At 63.3% G+C, this 25,411-nt stretch overlaps 1 protein-coding gene across 3 annotated transcripts in view; it reads left to right on the top strand.

Annotated features, from left to right (window-relative positions):
- Positions 1-1,792: 1,792 nt before the first annotated feature.
- STAB1 (stabilin 1) overlaps positions 1,793-25,411 on the top strand; it is a 27,069-nt gene continuing 3,450 nt past the window's right edge. The window contains exons 1-55 of one of the 3 annotated variants that reach the window (XM_077858642.1): positions 1,793-1,975; positions 6,043-6,179; positions 6,544-6,659; positions 6,914-6,999; positions 7,072-7,141; positions 7,439-7,534; positions 7,834-7,944; positions 8,169-8,365; positions 8,608-8,738; positions 8,911-9,038; positions 9,331-9,419; positions 9,635-9,772; positions 9,917-10,057; positions 10,237-10,299; positions 10,582-10,695; positions 10,781-10,834; positions 11,064-11,144; positions 11,547-11,705; positions 12,113-12,175; positions 12,416-12,511; positions 12,704-12,790; positions 13,271-13,382; positions 13,838-14,024; positions 14,135-14,228; positions 14,341-14,499; positions 16,236-16,331; positions 16,888-16,983; positions 17,120-17,167; positions 17,341-17,471; positions 17,632-17,743; positions 18,127-18,204; positions 18,284-18,382; positions 18,495-18,593; positions 18,746-18,877; positions 19,032-19,160; positions 19,338-19,394; positions 19,627-19,710; positions 20,384-20,579; positions 20,685-20,780; positions 20,876-20,921; positions 21,009-21,085; positions 21,304-21,429; positions 21,601-21,674; positions 21,827-21,901; positions 22,132-22,254; positions 22,561-22,608; positions 22,822-22,899; positions 23,062-23,208; positions 23,600-23,740; positions 23,855-23,914; positions 24,274-24,450; positions 24,534-24,620; positions 24,715-24,864; positions 24,965-25,021; positions 25,104-25,305. In XM_077858642.1, the coding sequence (XP_077714768.1) occupies positions 1,895-1,975; positions 6,043-6,179; positions 6,544-6,659; positions 6,914-6,999; positions 7,072-7,141; positions 7,439-7,534; positions 7,834-7,944; positions 8,169-8,365; positions 8,608-8,738; positions 8,911-9,038; positions 9,331-9,419; positions 9,635-9,772; positions 9,917-10,057; positions 10,237-10,299; positions 10,582-10,695; positions 10,781-10,834; positions 11,064-11,144; positions 11,547-11,705; positions 12,113-12,175; positions 12,416-12,511; positions 12,704-12,790; positions 13,271-13,382; positions 13,838-14,024; positions 14,135-14,228; positions 14,341-14,499; positions 16,236-16,331; positions 16,888-16,983; positions 17,120-17,167; positions 17,341-17,471; positions 17,632-17,743; positions 18,127-18,204; positions 18,284-18,382; positions 18,495-18,593; positions 18,746-18,877; positions 19,032-19,160; positions 19,338-19,394; positions 19,627-19,710; positions 20,384-20,579; positions 20,685-20,780; positions 20,876-20,921; positions 21,009-21,085; positions 21,304-21,429; positions 21,601-21,674; positions 21,827-21,901; positions 22,132-22,254; positions 22,561-22,608; positions 22,822-22,899; positions 23,062-23,208; positions 23,600-23,740; positions 23,855-23,914; positions 24,274-24,450; positions 24,534-24,620; positions 24,715-24,864; positions 24,965-25,021; positions 25,104-25,305 (5,911 nt within the window). In that variant the 5' untranslated portion in view covers positions 1,793-1,894. Of the gene's footprint in view, positions 1,976-6,042; positions 6,180-6,543; positions 6,660-6,913; positions 7,000-7,071; positions 7,142-7,438; positions 7,535-7,833; positions 7,945-8,168; positions 8,366-8,607; positions 8,739-8,910; positions 9,039-9,324; positions 9,420-9,634; positions 9,773-9,913; positions 10,058-10,118; positions 10,300-10,581; positions 10,696-10,780; positions 10,835-11,063; positions 11,145-11,546; positions 11,706-12,112; positions 12,176-12,415; positions 12,512-12,703; positions 12,791-13,270; positions 13,383-13,837; positions 14,025-14,134; positions 14,229-14,340; positions 14,500-16,235; positions 16,332-16,887; positions 16,984-17,119; positions 17,168-17,340; positions 17,472-17,631; positions 17,744-18,126; positions 18,205-18,283; positions 18,383-18,494; positions 18,594-18,745; positions 18,878-19,031; positions 19,161-19,337; positions 19,395-19,626; positions 19,711-20,383; positions 20,580-20,684; positions 20,781-20,875; positions 20,922-21,008; positions 21,086-21,303; positions 21,430-21,600; positions 21,675-21,826; positions 21,902-22,131; positions 22,255-22,560; positions 22,609-22,821; positions 22,900-23,061; positions 23,209-23,599; positions 23,741-23,854; positions 23,915-24,273; positions 24,451-24,533; positions 24,621-24,714; positions 24,865-24,964; positions 25,022-25,103; positions 25,306-25,411 lie in introns of those variants that run through there. The other 2 variants (XM_077858641.1, XM_077858643.1) reach the window with 2 other exon arrangements.

The raw sequence follows: 25,411 nt of genomic DNA, 5'->3' as shown, positions 1-25,411 counted from the left end.
CTTGGACAGGGCCGTGCTGGGCTGGGACTCAACCCCAAGCCTCAGGGCACGTGCAGCACACAGGCTCACTGGCTTTCTGCCTCTTGCAGCTCTGGAATGTCACACCCTGGCCCAGCCCCAGCTGAAGCTGCAGGCTGTTCTGAGTGGGATTGCGTAGGGTGGGGTCTTGGGGCATCTCACCAAGAGGACCCACTGTGGGGGGGCTGTCCCTGGGTGGTGGATAGCGTGTTTGTGTTCTCAGAGACATGAGGGCTGCCTCAGGGAACCCTGCCAAACTAGGACCTGGGATTTCTTTGGGAGCCAGCCCTGTGTTCCACCCTTCCTCATTTCATTTTGACCCCCAGAGTGGGGGGGGGTGGGGTGGGGGGGGAAGCCCACTTGTCTCTGCCATCCTGGCCCAATCAGGAGTGTCAGGTCCCCAAGGCCCTGGGGCTATTTGGGCCAGGCAGCACTGCAGAAGAGGTGATTGGAGGGTGGCCAGCCCCGCTCCCAGCCCACTGCTCCTGTCTCCCTCGGTGCCAGCAGTGGGGCCTGGAGCACCCATCACCCTCAGGGAGGCCGCCAAGGGGACGGGGAGCCGCCAAGGGGAGGTGAGAGTGGGTGAGAGGCCAGCTTTCCGAGACCAGCTCAGCAGCCCCTCGAGCCAGTGGGGCAAGAAAGGCTGCTGAGGAAGAGGAAGAGGGGCGACAAGGCTTCTCCCTACCAGGCTTCTATCGAAGACCTTTACAGATGGCCGCCTGCTGCTCTCCCTCTGTTGCGTGTCCGCGGGGATGCTGGTGACCGGAGGCAGGGTCCACTACCCGGCCCCGTGGGCCAACAAGGCAGCTGACCCCGCCTGGGTCCCTGAGGACGGGACCTGCTGTGTGCACGGGCGGGCCGCGCGGGGGGCTCCGCAGGCAGCAGCCCTCACCTCTTGAGGAGGGAGCTGTGCTCCGATTAGCCGGAGGCCTTAGGCAAGTTCCTGAGTGCCTGTGAGCCTTGTCTGCCTCTGGGGACAGGGATGTAAAGGCAACCCGCCTCCCTTCGTGCACCCCGCAAACCGGCCCGGAGCACCTGCTGGGTGCAGCAGCCCGACGCCACCCCTGCCCTCCCATAGCTGACGTTCCAGCAGGGAACAGAGTGAACAACATAAACAGCGTCAGCTGGTAGCTGGTGCTGGGAGGTGATAACAGCTGGTGACCCCTGACCTGAGGCTGACCCCGGGGTAAGTCCCTGTGAGAGGGTCTGGGGGCAAAGCAGCAGGTCAGGGGAGTGGAGAGGCGCGGCCAGAGCAGGGGAGGTCAGGCTAGTCTGGCCGGAGAGGTGTGGGGTGCGGTGGGAAGCCAGCAAGCCCCTCGGGGAGAGAAGGGGGCTACCGGGGTGGGGTGAGCCAAGGTTCATCTGATGTCCTGTCGACGCCCACGGCTGCTCTCGGCAATGGAAAGGTCTGGAGGCAGGCAGACCTGATTGGGGGCTGCCCTCCCCCACCTGCCAGGGTCCCCCACCCCCACAGCCTCCGAATGATACAGGCCGGGCTCGCAGGCAAGGGCTGGGCAGTGGTTTGAACTGGAGTTTGCCCCGCACCCCCTGCGAGGCCCCAGGCTTGCGGCTGATGGTGGGCCTGGGGGCTGCGATGCCCGGAGGAGGGCCTCGGGCCAGGAAGCCCCGAGCAGGGCCCAGCCGACCACGCAGGGGTCAGCGGCCAGCACCTTCCCTTCCGCCTGCAGCCTGCTGATAGCAGGAGGAAATCCTGGCGGGTTCCTGTGGGGGTGAGCTGGCGGGGCCTCCGGACTGCTTTTAAAGCGACTGCCCGCCCCGGCCCGCCCGCGCGCCCTGTGCCTGCCTTCTAGAGCTCATTCCCCACACTGGCTGCCCTGACTGTCCTGGACGGCGCGCCTGCCAGCCGCCACCACCCATGGCAGGGCCCCGGGGCCTCCTTCTGCTCTGCCTCCTGGCTTTCTGCCTCGCAGGCTCCCACTTCACCAGGGGGCAGAAGGTGAGTGTGAGCCAGTTGCAGGGGGACGTGGTATCCAGGCCCTGCTGGCCACTGGTGGGAGCAGGGAGGGAGTGGACACAGATCGGGCACAGGTCTGGGGGCACAGAGGGCAGCCGCTCCTTGTCTGTCCTCCGAGCAGGACCAGAGGGCTGGGCTGTGGTGCCCGCGTCCGCAGGCTGAGGTGCGTGTCGAGCTGCCTGGGCCGGCAGGGGTGTGTTGGCTTGTCCTCCTCCGACCGTGCTCCGCCTGCCAGCCATGGAGTGTGCGCCGGCATCCCAGGGCTCCCCAGCCTGAGGTCGAGGGGGACAGAGCCAGGCCCATCCTCCCGCCCTCCCTGCCCAGACTGAGGCCCGGTCTCTCTGTGACCCTGGCCTGCGGACTGGAGATAGGTTCACCCCCCAACCCTGGAGGGGCTAGCAAACCAACAGACTCACGTGGAACACACATGTGTGTGTGCTTGTGTCCGGCCCCAGGGGTGGAATGAAGTCTACTCCCCCCCAGTCTCTGGGTAAACAGCAGCTAACAGTAACACCCTCAAACCTGAGAGCTGCACACCCTGGGCACACGGAGGCATTATCCCCTGGAATCTTCACGACCCCCGGGCAGTGGGTCCTGTTCTCCACCTGAGGAAGCTAAAGCCCAAGGATGATGGAGACAAATCAGTCCAACACTGGAGCCGGGCTCCTGACCACTGTCTGTGATTCCCCAGAAAAAAGGGTCCCATTGTGTGGCTGTCAGACCCATGTGTGCCAGCCACCTCCCAGCTGCCGATCTGCAGGCCTAAGCAGGCCCCGGAGTGGGGACACCATCCCCATTGGAGCTTCTGGAAGAGCCTCCCCTCCCGCCTCCCCGAGTATGGAGAGAGTTGCCTGGCCGGAGCCTGCCTGTGGCTGAGGGTCCCTGCCCTGGGAGGCCAAGTTCACCTGACCCTTGGGGCAGCTGCTACTGCCCACCTATCACTAGTAGATGGGCTGAAGTACAGAGAGGAAGCACCTGCTGGGACCCCACTGCCGGGCAGTGCCAGGTCTAGGTTGGGGATGTGCAGGTGGGAAGCTGCGAGGGTGACCGTGGTGGTCGAAGGGCCCAGGGTTCTAGGCTGTGCTAAGCTTTGCAAGTGGATTCTTACTCCCTCCCTGCAAGATAAATGGAAGGAATTTCAAAGATCCGCCACCTTTTCCTCGTCAGAGACCTGTGCTCTGACCGCCTCTCAGCCCATATTCTAGGGCTGAGGCTCTGCCAGCTGGGGCCAGGCAGATGGCCCAGGGGTGCCCGTGGACAGGGACGAGGCAGTACCAGCCTTCTCTTGCAACTTCACTCAACCACCCAAGCCCTCCCAGCACCCCCCTGTAGCATAAAGACCACTCTAAATGCTAGGAAACTGAGGCTCCAAGGGGTCGGGATGACCTCAGGGTCACACAGCTAGGGAGCAGCAGAAGCAGGGTGCAAACACAGGCAGGTTCAGGCAGTAAGTCAAGGAAGGCTTCCTGGAGGAGGAGGGTGGAGGACAGCCCCTGTCCATTCAAAAGCCTTTTACTGGGTGCCTCCTCTGTGCAGGTGCTGGTGGAGCCTGTGGTCTCAAGCTGGGCTGTGGAGGGAGAAGGCGGTGACCCAGGCAGGGGAAGCAGAGAGGGGTGGGGGAGCCCATCCCTCTGAGGGAGTCTGGGTTCTGGGTGCCAGCTTGGGGGGATTTGTCCCACCTCCTCACAACAGGCTCAATCCCTCATGTCTCGAACTTCCCCAGCAGCGCCTGTGTCTCTGTGGGAAGCAGACGTTGCAAAATCAATTCTGGATTGGGGCAGTCCCGAGATGCCCCTAGGAAGAAGGGAATCTGATTCAGCACTGGGCTGTGACCCAGAGGGACCAGCGGCGAGACTGCGGGGGAGGCTGGGATGTCCAGGGAGGCCGGTGCTCCTTCCAGAGGGGCCCAGGGTCCACCCCCAGTGTGCTCCCCCTTGAGAAGTCTGATTTGGCCGCTGGCTTATCCACCCTTCACCGTGTCACACACATTTCCCAGTGTGAGAGTCTCAGAAGTGAGCGCGTCCCTGTCGGGACAGGAAGCTCCTGCCCCCTCCTGGGCTCACCTTCCCACTCTCTCTCCCTCCATCCGTCCTCTCTCTCCTGAACCCTTAGCCAGGCCTGGCCGTTCCTCTGAAAGCCGGTCCCTGAGCCGGCGGTGGCCACCCTGGCTTCCGGGCCCGCCTGGCCAGGTGGCCTCAGGGGTGCCATTGCCCTGAGCCAGCAGCTGCCCAGCCCTGAAGTTACCCAACTTCCTAGACATTCCCTGGCTCAGCAGAGACGGAGCCCCGGGGTGGGGAACGAGACCACAGCACTCAGCCCCACGGCTGGGCCTGAGGCGCTCTCGGCAACTTCCCTCTTTGCAGACCGCAGAGGCCGGAGCAGGAAGGGCCAAATCTCAGCAGCAGAGCCAGGCCCCGGGCCTCGTGCTCACCAGAACGTGCCAGGCCTCCTTCTCCTTTCCTCTTGCTCTGAGAGGCCTCAGTCTGATGTGTTCTAGGAAAGCCATGTCCTGGCCGCACGCCCTTTGACACGCAGTGTGTTTAGCATTTTTCAGATGAGAACATCTTAGCTTCTCTAGCCCACGCCCCAGGCCCCCGCAACCTCTTCTCCATCCGCACGCACCCCCCTCCGGCCCCTTCTCCCTCTTACAACCGAGACTGACTCGGGCTTCCCTTCCTCCAGGGCACAGGGCTGCCGTCCTTGGGAACGTTCCTTGTTGCCGTGAAGGCAGCTCCAGGGACAGTGGACTTGCAGCGGCTGTGGCAGGCCAGGCACTGGGACCACAGGCCTGGGCTTTCTTGGCACCCGCACCCTCGGCAGACGGCCTCCCCCCCACCCCCCCCACCGCGACTGCTCTCCCGCAGCAGCCAGAGGCCTGTTTAAAACAAACCTGCTGCCTCACCTGCGGGCCTGGCCGGGCGCCTCTCCGGGGCTGCTCTCTGCCTCTGCACGCGTGGCCGTCTGCTCCTCCCACTTGGCTTTTGCCAGCTCTTGGGCATCTTTCAGCCCCAGTCCAATGGTCACCTCCCCCGGGAAGCCACCTGGGTCTTCTCCGCTCCCTCGCCACTAGCACTGCCTGCCCGACCCCGACGATGGGCCCTGGCCCCCCAGGTCCGGGCTGGTGGGGGGGCCTGGGGTCGGGCGCAGGACGGCACGCGGGTCCCCTTGCACACACCCGCTGACCTGGCCTGCCTCTTAGGTGTGGGGCTGGCTGCTGGGTCCCTGCCGCCCCGCGCTGGGGTCAGCGGAGCGGCCTCGGGCCTGTGGGAGGATCCTTCGCCAGCACGGTGGGGACATGCTCAGGGCAGAGCAATGACCAGAGGCCAGCCCTGTGGTGTGATCCACCTGCGTCTGGGAAAGGAGTCGCTGTGCTCCCCCAGGCAGCCTCTGCTGTGGTATTTAATGTTTATTTTTCAAGGGGAGGGGATAAGGGACACTAGGGTGAGAGTCCACTTCTGGTCCCTGACATACCCAGTCCTTACTTCAGTGGTTTTGGGTCTGGGGTTCAGTTTCTCCATCTGAATGGGCTAAGGTGGAACAAAATGCAGGGCTCTCTTCGTGTCAGGAGGTATAGACTCTGAGGCTCCGAGGCATGGGTTTGCGGCCCTGGGCAGAAGTACATGGCTCTCGGGGCGCCCGGGTGGCTCATTTGGTTAAGCATCTGTTCAGCTCAGGTCATGATCCTGGGGTCCTGGGATGGAGCCCCCTGTCTGGCTCCCTGCCCAGCAGGAAGTCTGCTTCTCCCTCTCCCCCTCCCTCTGCCTGATGCTCCCCCTGCTTGTGCTCTCACTCTAATAGATGGATGAAATCTTAAAAAAAAAAAAAAAAAAAAAAAGTACATGGCTGTGGACATAGGAACATACTGTGGCAGTGACAACCTGTGACAGGCAGGTTCCCCGTCTCTCAGGGCCCTCCTTGTCCTCACTGCTGAGGAAACAGGCAGGAAAGCAAGACCTGGAGAGAGGTGCTGGGCCTTGGTTCAATCAGGACAGAGTCAGGACCGGGGCAGGGGCCAGACTCTTCACTCTAACCTCCCCTCTGTGGCCCAGGTGCGATCCAGGCGCTGCGACGTGAAGACCAAGTTTGTCACTCACCTCCCCTGCACCGTGTGTCCCGCTATCAAGAGGCGGATGTGCCCCGCAGGCTGGCTTCGGGAGCTACCGGAGAAGATACTGCGGGACTGCAGGTGCGGGTCCCTGCCTGCGTCCCTGCGTCCCTGCCCGCTTCCAGGAGTGTCCTGCGGGGGGTGGGGGGTGGGGGGTGTGTGTGCAAGGGGGAGCCTGGCAGGCCTGGGCGGTGAGGGCAGGGACTCACTTACCCAGGCAGTTGTTGGCCACTCGGGCTGGGGGCAGAGCTAGGGAGGAAAGAAGGGGGAGTGGGGGCAAGTGGTATTTACTGAGCATCTACCGTGAGCCGGGCCCTGTGCTCAGCTCTGGAGCAAGGAGAGAGAGCGGAGGTAGATGCAGAGCACTGGGACCCGCGTGGGGAGGCTGGGTGGGGGGCTGCAGAGCGGGAGGCCCTCCTGTCACCCTGCCCACCTTTGTCACCAGCTATGAGGTGCAGCTGGGAGACTCTTTGATGTCCATGAGAGGCTGCAGCCTGGAGTGCTGGAAGGATGTGGTAGAGAAGGCCTGCTGCCCCGGCTACTGGGGGTCCCAGTGCTATGGTACGGGGTGGGGGCCCCAGCCTTGCTCCCCGTACCCCTGCCCGGGCTCCCTCTCTGCAGCATCTGCCCCCATCTCCCTCAGCTTTCTCAGGAACCGGGTCCTTAGTGGCAGCCAGCACAGCTCTGCTGCCCGGCTCCGGCTGCCCCGGGGAGGGCCTGGCTGCCCCGGGGAGGGCCTGGCTGCCGGGAGCTGCTGGGGGCAGGGGCGAAGCGGGAGTTCTTCGGGGCACATTTGAGTTCTGGGGGGTCCACAGAGTGCCCGGGGGGTGCTGAGACCCCGTGTAATGGCCACGGGACCTGCCTGGACGGCATAGATGGCAACGGGACCTGCGTGTGCCAGGTAAGGGCCCGGCGGGGCTGGCGTGGGGGGCAGTCGAGGGGCGCGCCCTGACCTGGTGCAAATCTCCACCAGCAAAACTTCAGTGGCTCGGCCTGCCAGGAGTGCCAAGACCCCAAGTGGTTTGGGCCCAACTGCCAGTCAGGTGAGTGCTGGCAGGGCAAGGGAGCAGGGCCACTGCCCACGTGGGGGCCCCAGGAGACCTAGTCCATGGGGCAGCCCCCCGCAGCCTCCCTCCCAGCCACTCAGCCTCACACTTCCCCTCCCGGGACACGGGCTCTGCTTCCTCAGACCTCCAGCCCTGTGCTTCTCCAGAGCCCTCTGAGCCCCCAGGCGAAGCAAGGTGCTTCCCTTGGCTCCCGTCACCCCCACGGGAGCTGAGTTCTAGAAACGCAGAGATGCAGACTCAATGTCCCTATGCGTCCCTGTATGTCCTGCCCAGTGTGCAGCTGTGTGCACGGCGTGTGCAGCCATGGGCCACTTGGGGACGGAAGCTGCCTGTGCTTTGCTGGATACACTGGACCCCGCTGTGACCAAGGTGGGCAGGACTGCTGGGGTGGTAGGTCCTCAGTGGCCAGAGGAAGAGAGGCCAGTAGGTGGGGGATGGGGCCTGAGCCTCAGGGGCCCTCTGCCCACAGCCTAATTATCTTTCGGAGTAGGAGAGGCACACAGCTGGTCAGGGGAGGGAGTGTCATCTGAGAGCTCCACTGCCCAAAGGCCCAGAGAGGGCGAGGCTCTGGCCGGAGTTACACAGCAAATTGGGCAGAGCATCTTCGCACCTTTGCTCCTCCCAACCTGGAGCCCTGAGCCCCCACAATACCCCTCCTCTCCACTCAGAGCTGCCGGTCTGCCAGGCCCTGAACTGTCCCCAGAACTCCCAGTGCTCCGCAGAGGCCCCCGCCTGCAGCTGCCTGCCTGGCCACACCCAGCAGGGCAGAGAGTGCCAAGGTGAGTCTGTGGCCTGGAGGCCAGAGGCCCGAGCAGGGGCTGGGGGGACGTTCTTTCAAGCCAACAAGCACAGTCTGGCTGTTGACAGCAGGTACTTCCCCTGAGGGAAGGCCTGTCCCAGGGTCTCCATCAGCCTGCTCACCTCATCTTTGGGCCATCACCGCGGAGGTGATAGGGCTCCTGGGTGCCCAACTCACTCGGGTTCTCTCTCTCTGCTCTGGCAGCCCCTAACCCCTGCCGACCGTCACCCTGCTCCCCATTGGCCCAGTGCTCGGTGAGCCCCACAGGGCAGGCACAGTGTCGCTGCCCCAAGAACTACTATGGTGATGGAATGGTGTGTCTGCCCCAGGACCCATGCACCATCAACTACGGTGGCTGCCCCCGCAACTCCACCTTGTGTCTGTACCAGAGACCGGGCAAGGTGAGCCGGGGCCCTGGGTCAGGCCTGTCCCATGGTCCACCCACCCACACTAGCTACTGGACCCTGGGAAATCATGGGCCTCCTGGGAGCCTCAGTTGACCCATTTGTAAAAAAATGGGCAAAGGACGGCAGTCTTCTTCTCAGAGGGTGGTGTGGTGGCTGAGCATAGCTTTATGGGTACAAGGGGTGCTGGTGGTCCTCATGGTCGTGATGTCACTTCCTTCTCCTCCCTGGGGTCCCAGGCCTCCTGCTTGTGTAAGCCAGGCTTGGTCAGCATCAACCACAATGCCTCTGCGGGCTGCTTCGCCTACTGCTTCCCTGACTCCTGTGACCGGTCAGCCACCTGCCAGCTGACCCCCGATGGGAAGACCAGGTGGGCACGAGGGCTTCAGGGTGGGCACTGGGGGGCAGGGCAGAGAGGGCGGGCTGGGCAGGGGCGTGTATACAGCCTCAGCTCAAGCACCCTATGTGAACAGGTGGGCAAGGGCCAGGAGGTGGGAACTGGCTGCACCCCCGGCCCTGACCAGTTCTACCCCTGTCCCTAGCTGTGTGTGCAAGGAGGGCGAGGTAGGGGACGGGCGTGCCTGCTATGGACACCTGCTACATGAGATACAGAAGGCCGGCCAGCTGGGCCTGGTGCTCCTGCGGCTGAAAGTCTCCCTGGCCATGCTGGGTGTGTGACCCCCACCACCTGCCTGTGACTTTGTCCCTCACACTCCAGTCCTGGCAGGGAGGGAGAGGCAGACCCCTGTAGAGATGCCCTATTCCTGTGCCCAAGAGCTATGGGAGCAGACTGGGCTGGGTGGGGTACATGACTGGCCATGTGAGTGGGCACCCCCTCCCTGATCCCCATCTACCCTAGACCCAGCCTCAGCCCAGTGCCCTCCACCCAAATCTCCAAATCCTAGGACTGATGCCCGAAGGTTTCCCAGATCTCTCCTGATCCACCCTCTCCTGGCCCCCAGACCAGGGCTGCCGCGAGATCCTCAGCACGTCAGGCCCATTCACCGTGCTGGTGCCGTGGCTCTCGTCCACCTCCTCCAGGACCATGAACGTGAGCCCCGACTCCTCGAGGAGCTTGCTGCCAGCCCTTGCCACCTTCCCAGACCCTGCCCCAGGCTTTAGGGCCCTGAGAGGGTCCTCAGTCCAGACTCTGGGGAGCTGCGGCCTGGGAGGCCGCCCGTCCCCTCTGTTGCTGGGGCAGGGGTGGCACGATGACCCGCGGCCACCCCGGGCCTACTCAGCACCCTGGTCCCTTTGTGCCCACAGGTGTCCTTTGCCCGACAACTCTGCAAACAGCACATCATCGCAGGGCAGCATGTGCTGGAGGAGCCAGGGAGCCAGCAGACACGCAGGTGGTGGACGCTGGCGGGCCAGGAGATCACGGTCACTTACAACCGCTTCATGGTAAGGAGGGCCGCCTCAGCCCGGGGACCCGAGGAGTCCTGTTGGGGGCACACCGCCCGGGCAGAGGGGCGGACGTGGAACGGAGCCTCGGAACAGGAGGCTGGCATGTGGTGCATGTGAGCCAGACGCCTTGCATCTCAGCAGAAATACACCTACAAGTATAAAGAGCACCCCAAGCAGACATTCACCATCCATAAGGCCAACTACCCAGCAGCCAATGGCGTCTTCCACTTGGTCACCGCCCTGCAGTGGCAGCCCCCACCAGAGCTCCCTGAGGACCCCAAAGTAAGCCAGCGTCCTCCCCTCTCCCCACCTGGGGCCACTGGGTGACCTCTGACCCCCACAGGGTGCCAACAGTGGGCCAGGCCAGTTCCAGGCCAGGCTGGAACAGACCCTCCTCCCCTCTGGGGCTGAACCGGCCACCCCCTCTTCTCTGGGGCTCTCATGCTCGTTCCTTGCTACAGAGAACCATTGGCCAGATCCTTGCCTCTTCGGAGGCCTTCAGCCGCTTCGAAACCATCCTGGAGGTGAGTTTGGGGGAAAGCTCCCTCCGATCTTTTGGGCTGAGACCCCTCAATGCCCCACCGTGATCTGGGGCTCTCCAGTAGCATGGGCCCTTGCACATGCCCCCACCCTAGGACCTATTTGTCACCATCCTGGGGTTCTGTGGTAGCGTGGACCCATTGCTTCTGTCTCCCACTTACTCCTCACGGGCGTTCCCTGCAGGCCAAGGGTGGCAGGGCCCCAGCAGGGCTCAGAGGTGGAGGCCGGCCACAGAGCCTCCCTGAGCCTCCTTCCCACTGCCACAGAACTGCGGCCTGCCCTCCATCCTGGATGGGCCCGGGCCCTTCACAGTCTTCGCCCCAAGCAACGAGGCCGTGGACAAGTTGCGTGACGGCCGCCTGATTTACCTCTTCACAGCAGTAAGCTCAGGGGGCTGGGAGGGGTGGGGGAGATGGGGCACCAGGGCCTCCACCCTCCCCTGCCAAGCCCTCTCTCCCCGGCCAGGGTCTGTCCAAGCTGCAGGAGCTGGTGAAATACCACATCTACAGCCATGGCCAGGTGAGAGGCTCCTCTCTGGAAGGGCGACCGGCCCATACCTGCTGCTGGGCTTTTGGAAGTTTGCCTGGAGGTCCCAGTGTCCCTTCCTCCTCTCTCCATCCATTTGGACTCTCCTAGTGCAGGAGAGTCTGGGCACAAGAGTGGTGGCTGTGAGTCACCCGGGCAGGCCTGTGGGGGGCCCTATGCGGTGGCTAGTGCCTGGCCCAACCCCACCCTCTCCTATACCCAGCTGACCATTGAGAAGCTCATCTCCAAGGGTCGGGTCCTCACCATGGCAAACCAGGTCCTGGCTGTGAATATCTCCGAGGAGGTGAGCTCCACAAACAAAATCTGGAATGAATGGACCAATGGAGGGGCTGGCGACGACTGGCCAGTTGTGTAGCCTCTTTCAGACCTGGCTTTGTGCTCCAAGCCCCGTGGACGGCAGGCCCTGGTGGCGCCACGGGAGAGGCAGGATCAGATCCCTCTCCTGGGGCCCCACAGCCTGGGAGGGCTTCAAAGACCTGGAGGGTGGGCACGAGCGTGTGGAGGGTGGCACTCCACGTGGCTCAGGGCCCAGAGGCTGGAGCAGTTCTGCTAGAGCAGGAGGCATTGCCAGGGAGAGGGAAGCGGAGACGGCGCGCAGGCCAGGCTGCGGGGGTACAGGTGGCAGCGGGCCCAGGTGTCGCCCAAGGCTGGCGGGTTGTGGGTTGTACACCGGGCTCTGCCGCAGGGGCGCATCCTGCTGGGACCCGACGGGGCTCCGCTACGGAGAGTGGATGTGCTGGCTGCCAATGGCGTGATCCACATGCTGGAAGGCATCTTGCTGCCCCCGACCATCCTGCCCATCCTGCCTAAGCACTGCAGTGAGGAGAAGCACGAGATGGTGGCGGTGAGCACACGCCACATGGTGCCAGCTTTCCGGGGGGCCCAGCGCTGCCTGTTGTCCTCCAGCGGGCGGGCAGGCTGCCAGCGAGCGGCCCTGGGGCTAGGGCCTGGGCGAGACCCCACGCACCCACCTGCCCCCCGCCAACTGCCAGGCCTCAGTGGTCCTGTTGATCAGTCCTTCCAGAGGACTCCAGCCTCTTCTGGGCCTCTGGCCCCGCCTTCTGCTACGATTCTCACACCCCACACTAAGCTCTTCCCCACGGCAGGGCCTTTGCCCTTGGCTTCCTTCTGCCCTGGCCCTCCCGTCACTGACTCTCTCATACCTGAGGGCTTGGCTCCTGCCGCTTTCCTAGGGTCTGCTGACTAAATGAACCATGACTAACTCTGCCCCCCCGCCCCCCCCCCGCCCAGGGCTCCTGTGTGGACTGCCAAGCCCTGAACACTAGCACGTGCCCCCCCAACAGCATAAAGCTGGTGAGTGGCCCTTGGCGCAGCCCTCGCGGCTGCCCAGTGAGTCTTCTGCCCTGGATCAAGGTGGGGAGGAGGGGCTGTGAGGCTCGGCTGGGCTCAGAGGCAGGCACAGCCCCTCTCGGCCCCACTAAGGGTAGGGGTGTGGGATCCAGAGCACTGAGGGGTCCCCGGACCAGGGCTGCCTAGGAAAGGGGGCCACTCAGGACCCACACCTGCTGAGTGGCTTTGCACGGCCCACCCCAGGACATCTTCCCCAAGGAGTGTGTCTACACCCACGACCCTACTGGGCTCAACGTCCTGAAGAAAGGCTGTGCTAGCTACTGCAACCAGACCATCCTGGTGAGCGTGGGCGTGAGTGGTCACTGCGCGGTGGCCCGGGGCCTCCCCTCTGGGGCAGGGCAGGCTGCCTTCCTGGGGCAGCTGTGTTGCACCCCTGAAGGCTTCACCCGGCTCAGGTGGGGCGTGGGAGCAGCAGCGGCTGGGCAGTGGGGGTGGCAAGGCCGAGACGCACCCTTGCTTTGTCTCTTACAGAAACCTGGCTGCTGCAAAGGGTTTTTTGGGCCCGACTGTGCCCAGTGTCCCGGGGGCTTCTCCAACCCCTGCTATGGCAAAGGCAACGTGAGTCCCCCTGCCCCAAGGGGAGGCGTGTGAGTCAGCCGAGGACTCCCAGTGTGTCTGAGCCGAGCCTGCCTCTCTGGCCTCCGGTTTCCTACGTCCAAGCAGTGGAAGCTGGACCATATTGTTTTTTGAGTTTTATTAAGAAATGATTAAGTAGGTGGATTTGGGCACCTATTTTCCTAAAGGTTATTTGTCGGTGGTTTTCTTGTGTGTTCTGTTTTTGCCACTTTGTAATATCAGGGCTAGCAGAGCCAGGGATCAGCACAGGAGTTGTGGATTTCTAGGTTGAGCAGAAGTCACCCAGGAAGCTTCCAGGGCTGGGTGTCTTTTGGGGAGCCAGTGATTTGGAGGTCTCTTCCAGGGTGAGGTCTTTCAGGGGGAGCAGGAGCTCAAAGCTGGCCCGTGGAGGGTGAGGGTGTGCGGGGAGGGGATGAGGACAGTTCTTACCCCATGACCGGTCCTGCTTCCCACCACCTCCAGTGCAGTGATGGGGTCCAGGGCAATGGGGCCTGCCTCTGCTTCCCAGACTACAAGGGCATCGCCTGCCACATCTGCTCCAATCCAAACAAGCATGGAGACCGGTGCCAGGAAGGTGGGTAGTCCTGGCCCATGCTGCCCGCCAGGGAAAAAAAGGGTCTGCTTGGAAGCAGGGCTGGGGACTCCCAAGAAGGAGACTAGAGCCCCAGGAGGAAGGGTGAAGGCCAGAGGGAGGGGAGGAGACTTTGAGAACAAAAATAGATGTCTCCTTCACCCATGCCAGGATGAGAGCTGTGGTTAATCTAAAGCATGCAGGATTTAGGTCGGATATATAGAAGAACCTTCTGATGGTTTAAGGGCAGGGCAGCTAGACGGGAGTGGCTGAAAACTTCGAATGGTCCCCTTGCATTTCCCCTGCCTGCCCACTGAGTCTGGGGTGGCCTCCGGCTTTGTGAAGTCACGTCCGGGCTGGCTACCACGTTCTGCATTCTCAGCATCCCCTCAGCTGCCTCCTGCTCTCAGGCAGCCCTGCCCTGCCTCACTTTACCCATTCCTGTCTCCTCCCTGCAGACTGTGGCTGTGTCCACGGTCTCTGTGACAACCGTCCGGGCAGCGGGGGGGTGTGCCAGCACGGCACATGTGCCCCAGGCTTCAGCGGCCGCTTCTGTAATGAGTCCACGGGAAACTGTGGGCCCTCGGAACAGGCCCAGAACTGCCACGCACACGCCCGCTGCGTTCGCCAGGGGGGCGTCGCCAGGTGAGCGCTCGCATTTCCTCTCTGCCTTGTCCGTGGCAGGGCTTGTCGGCTCATCCAGCCTCTGGCCTCTTCCAGAGGCTCACTGGAGGCCCTTCGTTCACCTGCCCCAGGTGTGTCTGTCTTGATGGCTTTGAGGGCGACGGCTTCTCCTGCACGCCCAGCAACCCCTGCTCCCGCCCAGGCCGTGGTGGCTGCTCAGAAAATGTCAGTCTCACTGTCCCCTCCCTGAACTCCTGAACTCCTGACCCAGGGGCGGGAGGGGGGCTCCCTTTCCCTCAGCCCGCTGCCCTGGGTCACTTGACTGTGGTTCTCACAGGCCGAGTGTGTCCCCGGGGCCCCGGGCACCCACCACTGCACGTGCAACAAGGGCTGGAGCGGGGACGGCCGCGTCTGTGTGGCCATTGACGAGTGCGAGCTGGATGCAAGAGGCGGCTGTCACGCCGACGCCCTCTGCAGCTATGTGGGACCCGGGCAGGTGAGGCACGGTGGGCCTGAGGCAGCAGCGGTGGGGGTGGTGGGGGCTTTGTTCCAGGGGACTCTCACCCCACCCCACCCAGTTTCAGGAACATCCACTCCGAGAACTCTCACTCAGGGTCTCAAACTCAGGCACAAGTGAGAACCCAGGACTAAGAGGTAGTGTCAGTCTAGGAGCAGCCCAAGTGTGCTGGGGACAGCACAAAGGCCAGGATGGCTTTAGGGGAAGCCACATGCCAGCTCTAGGCCAAGGCTGCTTTTCCCCAGTCAGAAGGCTGGGGCTCCATCCCTCAGGGTTGAGGACTCTCACCCTTGGAAGCGGGTCCACGGGGCCTCCGCTCTACCTCCCCAGGGCCACTGTCTCTGACCACTGATTCTTTCATTCACTCGTTGGGTTCCCACCTGGAACCGGGAGTGCTAGTCCCTGTTTTAGGCTTAAGAATGGGATGCTGAGCAAAGCAGACGAAGACCCCTGCCCTGGGTGATGGGGGGAGTGATACCTCGAACTCTCTGGACTGCTGGAAAAGCATTTGCAGAGTTTGCAGCCTCAGACTTCAGCCACAGAGTCTCAGCATCTGGAGGGGTTTTCTTCGTTTTTGTTTTTTTAAGGTTTTATTTATTCATGAGAGACACACAGAGAGAGGCGGAGACATAGGCAGAGGGAGAAGCAGGCTCCCTGCAGGGAGCCCGATGCGGGACTTTATCCCGGGACCCCAGAATCAGGATCATAACCTGAGCCAAAGGCAGATGCTCAACCACTGAGCCACCCAGGTGCTCCACATCTGGAGCTTTTCGTGTGAGGCACATCAGGCCCACGACCCCATGGACTGGGCAGCACTCGAGTATCAATATGCCAGTGGAGAGGCCAGGCCTGGCTGGCTCAGGGTCAGGTGTGCAGGCACCTGCCCCGCGATGGCTGGGACTGCCTGCCTGCAGGGCCTCAGGTGCTCACCACAGGTGAGCCCGGCTGGCCATGAGGGCTCGCGCTCCCAGCTCCACGAGGAGCTATGCTGTTCTAGTTGCAGAACCAAGGACCAGGACAAGCAGGTTGAGATGCCACCCCCCCTTGCTGACAAGGGTGACTGAGGTCTGGGGAGTGTCACCAGTCACTTGGCTGCAGTGGGGACAAGCCCTGGACATGGGCACTTAGCGGGAAGGCTCAGAGCAGGGTGGCAAGGTCAGAGGGGGGTCTGTGCCGCCATCCCTGAGGCCAGTCCCACAGACACCTGCCCGCTCACCTCCCACTGCTGGCCTCTCTCAGGTCTGAGAGCAGAGGGGTACCAAGTCCCCACAGATGCTTCCCTGCCAACGCCATCGCTTCTCTGGCCTCTTCTCGAGAGCCAGGTTCCCCCCGGGGCCTCCGGTTCCTGGTCTGGAGCGGGGTTCTCTAAGGATTGGGCTGGGAGGGATCCCTGGGTGGCGCAGCGGTTTGGCCCCTGCCTTTGGCCCAGGGCGCGATCCTGGAGACCCGGGATCAAGTCCCACATCGGGCTCCCGGTGCATGGAGCCTGCTTCTCCCTCTGCCTGTGTCTCTGCCTCTCTCTCTCTCTCTCTGTGACTATCATAAATAAATAAAAATTTAAAAAAAAAAAAAAAAAAAAAGGATTGGGCTGGGAGAAGCTCCCCGGGTCTGAACAAGCCTCCCCAGGGCGCAAGACCCACAGAGAGTGGGGGAGTGGAGGAGGAGAGGGTGGGGACCCCTGGTGAGCTGAAGCCCTCTGCTCCCAAACTCTCCAGAGCCGCTGCACCTGCAAGCTGGGGTTCGCAGGAGATGGCTATGTGTGCAGTCCTATTGACCCCTGCCGGGCAGGCAACGGTGGCTGCCACGACCTGGTGAGGGGCTGAGGGGGGGCCCGGGGGAGGCTCTCTGGGTGTCCCTATGGCCAGGATCGGAATCTTTCTAAGCCCCAAATCCAGACCATGTCGCCCCTTCACCCACAGGACAGAGCTTCCTCTTGTAGTTAAGGCCCCAGCCCCTGCCCTACCTCCTGTCCCCTGCCCCTGCCCCCAGCCCTGCCCCACTCCGTGCTCCCTCTGCCCTGACCCCACTGTGCCTCGCCCATGTGTTCCCGAAGGCCTCCCAGCTAGCCCCTCCTGCTCTCAGTTCGGGCCTCTGCCCTGTGCTTTCCCAGCCCATCTGTCATGATGAAGTGGGGTAATTCACGTCAAATGCTCAGTGATCTCAGAGAGCAGGGCCAAGCTTACCAAAGGAGCAGTGTGAATGCAGGCTGGCTGGCTGGCTGGAGAGACAGACGGTGGGGCCGGGTGGCAGGACAGGCAGACGGCAGGAGGCTGGGTGATGGGGGTAAGAAGTAGGCTGGGCGCAGTCCAGCTTGCCTTCCGGGTACTGAATGGGGGACCCTGTCTCTTTGCCCCGCCCCCACCCCAGGCCACCTGCCGGCCAGTGGGGGGAGGTCAGCGGGTCTGCACATGCCCCTCTGGCTATGGGGGTGATGGCTTCAGCTGCTATGGAGACATCTTCCGGGTGAGTGGGTCCCAACGCTTGGAGGGGGCATCCTCTCATGCACCTCGGGTGGGAGGGACAGTACTCAGGGTCCTGGTGAGGAAGGGGCTTGGGTCTGTCCCTAGACTGATGACCTCCGCTCTTTCCCTCCCCTTAGGAGCTGGAGGCAAATGCCCACTTCTCTGTCTTCTACCAGTGGATCAAGGTATTCAGGGCACAATACTGGGGTTGGGGCTCAAATCCAGGAGGCCTCTGGATGCAGAGGTGCCACATAATATCTCCAAGAGCTGGAGGTGGGGGCAAGCCCAGAGGCTGGGAGCAAGGCATCTCAGGTGGCTGCCTCCAACACTCCTCCTGTCCCCTTGTCACCATGCGCAGAGTGCTGGCCTCACTCTCCCTACTGGCAGCCGAGTCACAGCCCTGGTGCCCTCTGAGTCTGCCATCCGTAGGCTGAGCCCCGAGGACCAGGCCTTCTGGCTGCAGCCAAGGGCGCTGCCACAACTGGTCAGGTGGGCAGCCAGGGCAGGGACCTGGGGCGGGGGGAAAGAGACTTCTGTGGGAGACCCTGCCCCTCCCCGAGGTTCTCCTCCTGGCTTGTGTCCACCTCTTGGGGCGGAGCCCAGTCCCAAGGGTCTGCTGGTTACACTCACCCGGTTCCACGCCCCACAGGGCCCATTTCCTTCAGGGTGCCTTCTCTGAGGAGGAGCTGGCCCAGCTGGGTGGGCAGGATGTGGCCACCCTGAGCCCGACCACGCGCTGGGAGATTCACAACATCAGTGGGGTACGTGGTGAATTCTGGGCAGAAGAGAGGACGGTGCAGGGCCCAGGAGGGCACTTGAGTGACCACTAGCTCCCCAGACCAGGGCCCCCGGGGATGAAACTGAGATCCCCTGGACTTGCCCAGGGCCAGCAGAGGGTGTACTCAGACCAGTGTCTCTGGGCCAGCAGTCAAGTCTTTATGTGTGTGTGCATGTATACACCTGCCCCTTCTGTGCAAGGGCCCTGGTGTGGGTGTGTGCGGCCATGGGGGTTCTGAAGGTGTCTGGGCCAGGCTGGGGGCCACCAGGAGACGCCTGCGTGCCCAGCAGAGCCTCTGCTGGTGCTCTACCTCTTAAGTGTCCGCCTGTGCCTGCCCGTGGCTGAGCTCTGCTTGCTGCTTTCCAGAGGGTCTGGGTGCAGAACGCCAGCGTGGATGTGGCCGATCTCCTCGCCACCAACGGTGTCCTACACGTCCTCAGCCAGGTATGGCCGGAGGGGTGTGCGCGGGGCGCCGCCTAGGCCGCGGGGCGCTGGCGTGCTCACCGGCTCGGTGCTCCGTCAGGTCTTGCTGCCTCCGCGGGGGAGCGTGCCGCAAGGCCAGGGGCTGCTGCAGCAGCTGGACCTGGTGCCTGCCTTCCGCCTCTTCCGGGAGCTGCTGCAGGTCAGGACGGGGGAGAAAGGGAGGGAGGGAGGTCTGGAGGGAGGGGGCTGGCTCCGGGGACGGGTCCCAGGGTGACGGTGCCCATCGGTGACCCTGGCCCCTTGCCCTTTAGCACCACAAGCTTGTGTCCCAGATTGAGGCCGCCACGGCCTACACCATCTTCGTGCCCACAAACCGCTCTCTGGAGGCCCAGGGCAACAGCAGCAGCCTGGTGAGGCCGGGGTGACGGGCCGCTGGAGGCAGGGAGGGCGCAAACCTCAGTGAGCCCCCCTCCCACGGCAAAGGGACGCGGCGGGTGGAATGTTCTGTCCTGGGCACTCGGTAGTGGAGCCCGTGAGCTTCTCGGTCCCACCCCCCTGCCAGGATGCAGACACCGTGCGACACCACGTGATCCTGGGGGAGGCACTCTCCCACGAAGCCCTGCAGAAGGGGGGACACCGCAACTCGCTCCTGGGCCCTGCCCACTGGCTCGTCTTCTACAACCATAGTGGCCAGGTTTGCAGGGGTGGGGGGCTGGGAGCCTGCAGCCTCTGCTCCAGAGACCACCCATCCTGGGAGACCCCTCCCGAACCCCTCCCCGCCAGCCTGCAGCCCCAAGGTGAAGGTAAAATGTTGGGGGGTGGACTCAGCCTCCCACTGCCCCCCTCAGCCCGAGGTGAACCACGTGCTGCTAGAAGGCCCCATGCTGGAGGCCCCTGGGCGCTCACTGTTTGGCCTGTCGGGGGTCCTGACTGTGGGCTCAAGCCGCTGCCTGCACAGCCACGCCGAGTCCCTGCGGGTAAGAGGCTGAGGCCCCGGGGGAAGAGCTGGGCGGGGGAAGGGGGCTGTTCAGAGCTGGGAGGTGCTAGCTGGCCTGGCTGGCAGGGGGGCCCTGGACAGGGTGGTGGTGGAAGGAAGGAGGGCTTGGGGGCCCCACCCCAGGAGCACCTGACGCTCTGCCCTCCTCCCACCCCAGGAGAAATGCGTAAACTGCTCCCGGAGATTCCGCTGCAGTCAGGGCTTCCAGCTGCAGGTGAGGATGAGGGCTCAGCACTGGCTCTCTGCTCTGCAGGTGTCTCGGCCCCCAGGGCCACCCCATCTCCCTGCTAGAAGGCCGGGGGCCCAGGCTGGCCTGCCTCCATCCCTCCCTGGCCTGCTGTCCTGCTCACCTTTCACACCCACCTGTCATCTGCCTGTTTCCCTGTTCTTCGCCCTGCTCCTGCACAAGCTGCAGACTGAGCCCTCTGGTCTGTCCCCTTTTCCAGAACACCCCCAAGAAGAGCTGTATCTACAGATCCGGCTACTCCTTCTCCCGGGGCTGCTCTTATACATGTGCCAAGAAGATCCAGGTTTGCCTTGCAGCACCCCCACCCCTGAGTCTGACCAGCAAGGGGGAGGTGGTGGGGCAGCCTGGGTGGCTCAGTGGTTTAGCGCCACCTTCAGCCCAGGGCGTGATCCTGGAGACCCGGGATAGAGTCCCACGTCGGGCTCCCTGCATGGAGCCTGCTTCTCCCTCTGCCTGTGTCTCTGCTTCTCTCTGTGTCTCTCATGAATTAAAAAAAAAAAAAAAAAAAAAGCAAGGAGGGTGGGTGGGAGTGCAGGCCCAGGGTAGGAACCTGGACTAGATTTCAAGAGCAGAGGCAGGGCTGGGGTGCCTCACTAGGGTGAGGCAGGCAGAGCAAGGGCCCAGAGAGACAGGTCTGAGGTCAGTGGGGCCAGTCTCTGTCCCCCTGGCCATGCCCCGGGGAGGGGAGAAGAAGGGGTTCAGCCTGGACTCCATCAGGCAGGCCCCAGGGGCAGTCCCCCAGCCTGAGGCTCTGTTTCCTCACCCTGCCATGAGGCAGGGGGTGGCGGGCGGGGTGGATTGTAGAAGTAGCCCCCGGTTTCCCTGGCTCCTGCTCGCTTCATTCTCTGGCTCTGTGGCCTGTCCCCCACGCCTCCCGCCCTCCGAATCCCCTCCGCCTCATCTCCCTCCTCCCTACACCTGGCCCTTGCCGGCCTTCCTCCACCGCCTCCCCACAGGTGCCCGACTGCTGCCCCGGCTTCTTCGGCACACTGTGTGAGCCATGCCCGGGGGGTCAGGGTGGTGTGTGCTCGGGCCACGGGCAGTGCCAGGACCGGCTCCTGGGCAGTGGGGAGTGCCGCTGCCACGAGGGTTTCCACGGAACGGCCTGTGAGATGTGCGAGCTGGGCCGCTATGGGCCTACCTGTGCCGGAGGTGAGCCCTGGGTGGGGGTGGCCGAGGACAGCGGGTGTGGGGACAGCCCCGCCGGGGCAGGCTGGAGGCTCTGGGCAAACCCTGTCCTTCCTGTCCCGCTCCCAGTCTGTGACTGTGCCCACGGGCTGTGCCAGGAGGGGCTGCAGGGGGATGGCAGCTGTGTCTGTAACGTGGGCTGGCAGGGCCCCCGCTGTGACCAGAGTGAGTAGCCTCAAGGGGGAGAGATGGGGGACTCCTGGGGAGGTGGCTCCTGGGTCCAAATGACCAGAACCATCTTCTACACCCTCCTCTCCCAGACATCACTGCCCCTCAGTGCCCAATGAAGTGTGACCCCAATGCCAAGTGAGTGAGCTCCACCTGGGGCAGGGAGGCCAGCGGGTGGGGCCCAGGTCAGGCTCCCAGGCTCACCTGCACCGCCCTCCCTCCCAGCTGCGTACAGGACTCGGCTGCGGCCCCGGCCTGCGTGTGTGCCGCGGGGTACTCGGGCAACGGCATCAACTGCTCAGGTCAGGTCATCCTGGTGCTCGCGGCGCCCACTCTGAGATTTTCAGGGACTTTCCCTGCAGAGCCCTCCCCAGGCCTCCTGGGTCTAGTTTCTATCCCAGTCCCATCTCAGGTCTTACCCTTCCCTCTGACCCTTTCCGTTCTCCCATGCCCTCCTCCCCTGCCCCCATGCCGTCGCTGGGCCTGCTCCTCACAGCTCTCTGGGATCATCTACCCCTAGAGGTGGACCCTTGTGCTCATGACCATGGGGGCTGCTCCCCCCATGCCAACTGCACTAAGGTGGCGCCAGGGCAGCGGACATGCACCTGCCAGGATGGCTACACAGGAGACGGGGAGCTATGCCAGGGTAAGGCTGGGGTCCCCACCTTGCATGTACGTGGGGCCAGGGGTCTGGCTTCAGTGTTGTAAGACTAGGAGAGGCTGAGGGGCTCACAGGGACCCTGACAGCATGGTGGTGACACCTGAACGCACAGATGAACGGAAGGGCCACCTCTCACGCCAGCGTCTCTCCCCGCAGAAGTCAACAACTGTCTCATCCACCACGGGGGCTGCCACATGCACGCCGACTGTATCTCCACAGGCCCCCAGCAGGTCAGCACAACAGAGGTGGACACTGGGGCTGTGCCACTCCTTCATGGGTGGGGGGTGCCCTCAGACCAGGCAGGGGAGGAGGAGCTCCTTCTGTCCAGGGCGCTGGCCTGGTCTTGGGTCCCAGCAGCCGCACTGATCAGAATTTGGGACAGGTCTCCTGCAGCTGCCGTGAGGGTTACAGTGGGGATGGCATCCGGACCTGTGAACTCCTGAACCCTTGCTCCCAGGTCAGACCCCAGCCCTGCCTCATTTCATAGGGGAAAGGGACTTAGATGGGAGCCAGATCTCCCTGCCCCATTACGGTCTCTGAAGGGTGAGCCGCCCCCACCCCCCACAAGCTCAAATCTGACTGCTCAGGAGCAAACGGGGCTTTGGGGGCTGGACAAGGGTCTTTATGGCCCCTAACCCAGAGGAGTCTGGGAGCCACTGATGTCTCTGTCTCCTATCCCCGCCTCAGAATAATGGAGGCTGCAGTCCCTATGCTGTGTGCAAAAGCACAGGGGATGGCCAGAGGACGTGCACCTGTGATGCGGCCCACACTGTGGGTGATGGCTTCACCTGCCGCGCTCGTGTCGGCCTGGTAATGATGCCCAAGTTGGACCCCTGACCCAGCCTTGGTGATGACCCCCATGGGCCTGACCCAGGATATTGGTTAAGACTCCAGATTTGATCCTGATCCTGGCCTTGACCATGACCCTGACCCCCTGACTCCACCTGGGCCTGACCCAGCTATGATCCATGAAGCTAATCCTGAACCCAGCTCAGACCCCCGGCTTTCCTTTCCTCATCTCTGCCTTGGCCAGACCTTGGGCTGCAGGTGCTGGGACAGGCACCAGGCCCTGAATGGGGGCCACCCAAAATCTGAGCTGATCCTCGCCCCCCCCAGGAGCTCCTTCGGGACAGGCATGCCTCATTCTTCAGCCTCCACCTCCTGGTAAGTGACCAGCTGGCTTCCAGTTCTTCAGCCTGGCCCGGGCCTCTCTGAACTGCAGGTCCCACCTGCCTCTGGGCCTCCACCTTCTCATTTGGTCAGGGGGTTGGCTGTTCTGGTCTCTCAGAGCCCAAGTCTTTCCTAGAAGATCCTTGGAAGCAGCAAGCGGGTTGCAAATTACCCCTTTCCACTCAAGCTGTTACTCCCTCCCTCCAGGAATACAAGGAGCTCAAGGGTGATGGGCCTTTCACAGTTTTTGTGCCTCGTGCAGATCTAATGACCAACCTGTCCCAGGTAATGCACCCCTCCCCCACCCCGACCCCCACCCCCAGCAAGGCTGGGAAGGGATGGGCCCTCTGGGGCAGGTGGGGCAGGGGTGGGTGTGCTGGGGGCAGAGGTAGCAGTCAGGGGGCCTCGCTCTACCCTCACGCTCTACCCTCACGACTCCCACTCCAGGATGAGCTGGCCAGGATTCGCGCCCATCACCAGCTTGTGTTCCGCTACCACGTGGTGGGCTGCAGGCAGCTGAGCGTTCAGGAGCTGCTGGAGGAGGGCTATGTCACCACGCTGTCGGGGCACCCGCTGCGCATCCACGAGAGGGAGGTGGGCCCAGGCCGCCTGCCCACCCCACAGACCCGGAACTCAGCGCTTTTGAGCCCTGCCCCTACGCACCAGTGCCCTCTCCCAGCGCATTTAAGACCCTCTCACCTCCCCTGGGCCGGGTGGGCTTTAAGTGAGAGGGAGATGGATAAATCTGGCTCCGGACCATGCCCACCACCGAGGGTCTGTCCCTGGGCCCTGGACTTCTGAGCCTGGCCCTGAGCCCCTGCCTGCCCCCCACCCCCACCCCCACCAGCCACACACGGTTTCCCCATTGGCTTGGCCCTGCCCACCTGCCGCTGGAGACTCCTGGAGCAGGTCCCGTCCCCCACCTCGGCCCCAACCACTCAGCCTCTGACCCCCCACCGATGGGCTCCCTTCCTCCCGCCTCCAGGGCAGTGTCTACCTCAATGACTTCGCGCGGGTGGTGAGCAGTGACCACGAGGCGGTGAACGGCGTCCTGCACTTCATCGACCAAGTCCTGCTGCCTCCTGACGTGCTACACTGGGAGCCAGACGCTGCCCCTGGCGTGCGGGTATGAGGGGAGCGGCCCAGGCCTGGGAGCTTGCAAGACAGGCTGCAGGGGGGCACGGAGACAGGCTGCTCCCTCCTTGCCTGACCTCAAGGCTCACCAGTGCCTTTTCCACAGAAAAACGTCACCGTGGCCGCTGAGAGCTTCGGTTACAAGATCTTCAGCGGCCTGGTGAAGGTACTGTTCCCGTGTGTGTGGGCATTGTGTCCCTGGCTATGTATGCAGGTGACTGTCCCTGTGCGAGTGACTGTGTCTGGACACTCACCTGTATTTTAGTGTGCACATAGGCTGAGTAAGCGAGCCTCCCAGTGTGAGCACAAGGGTGTGCATATGTGTGCCCACGTACTTGAAAGCGGGCGAGGTGTGTGCAAGTTGACCCCCGCATGTAGGTCCCGTGTGCATCTGCCTGGGATGGCTACAGAAGAATGTGGCTGGCGAGAAGGCCACGTGGGTGTCGGAGCCCCTTCCTTGTCTCTGTGTTCCAGCCCTTATGTCTGCCCACCAGCCTGACTCCTGCGCTTGCTTCTCCTTGCCAGATGGCTGGGCTCCTGCCCCTGCTTCAGGATGCGTCCCATAGGCCCCTCACCATGCTGTGGCCTACAGACGCTGCCCTGCAAGCCCTGCCGCCTGACCGCCAGGACTGGCTGTACCATGAGGATCACCGGGACAAGCTGGCAGCCATTCTGCGGGGCCATGTGATTCGCAACATTGAGGTGGGTGTACCCCCAGTCCGTGGTCCCCACCTCCTGCCACCCAGCCTGCCTGCCCGGCTCCAACCATAGCTCCATCTGCTCAGGCCTTGGCATCTGACCTGCCCAACCTGGGCCCACTCCGCACAATGCACGGGACCCCCATCTCCTTTTCCTGCAGCCGTGCCCGGCCGGTGAGTCTGGGAAGGAGGGAAGCAGGAGTCAGGGGCTCTGGCCGTTGGGGGCTGCGGCATACTTGTGACCCCCTGTGCTCTCCTCTGCCCGCAGGGTGAGCTCACAGTGGGTGAGGAGGATGCCCACATCGTGCAGCGGCACCTGCTCTTTGAGGGTGGTGTGGCCTATGGCATCGATCAGCTGCTGGAGCCACCTGGCCTTGGTGCTCGCTGTGACCGCTTTGAGACTCGGCCGCTGCGGCTGGTGAGGGAGGCCATGGGTCACAGGTAGACAGGCAGGGACCCTCACTGGCCTGGCCTGTCCATCTATCTGATCTTGCCATGTTGGCTCCCATTCCTTCCAGAAGTTCTGCAGCATTTGCGGGCTAGAGCCACCTTGTCCTGAGGGCTCACAGGAGCAGGTAAGGGCCTGGGAGCTGGGTGGGGGTTCAGGCATGGCCCAAGGACCACTAAACTCAGGCTATTTGACTCCCCTTGGCCCAGGGCAGCCCCGAGGCCTGCTGGAGATACTACTCAAAGTTCTGGACATCCCCTCCACTGCACTCTTTGGCACTGCGCAGCATTTGGGCCCGGTCCAGCCTCTGGGGCCAGCCCCAAGGCCTGAGCAGGGGCTGTCACCGCAACTGCGTCACCACTACCTGGAAGCCCAGCTGCTGCCCTGGTCACTATGGCAGTGAGTGCCGAGGTGAGTGTCCTGAGGTGGCAGGTGCTGCTGACCGGCCCTTTTGGCACAGCTCTGGCTTCTGCTCCTGGGAAAATGTGTTGGGGTGGTAGGGAGAAGACAGTTCTGG

Source organism: Canis aureus, chromosome 19, assembly GCF_053574225.1.
Source record: "Canis aureus isolate CA01 chromosome 19, VMU_Caureus_v.1.0, whole genome shotgun sequence".
Lineage (NCBI taxonomy): Eukaryota > Metazoa > Chordata > Mammalia > Carnivora > Canidae > Canis > Canis aureus.
The sequence above is the reverse complement of the archived record's forward strand: the minus strand, read 5'-3'. Positions and strand labels throughout refer to the sequence as shown.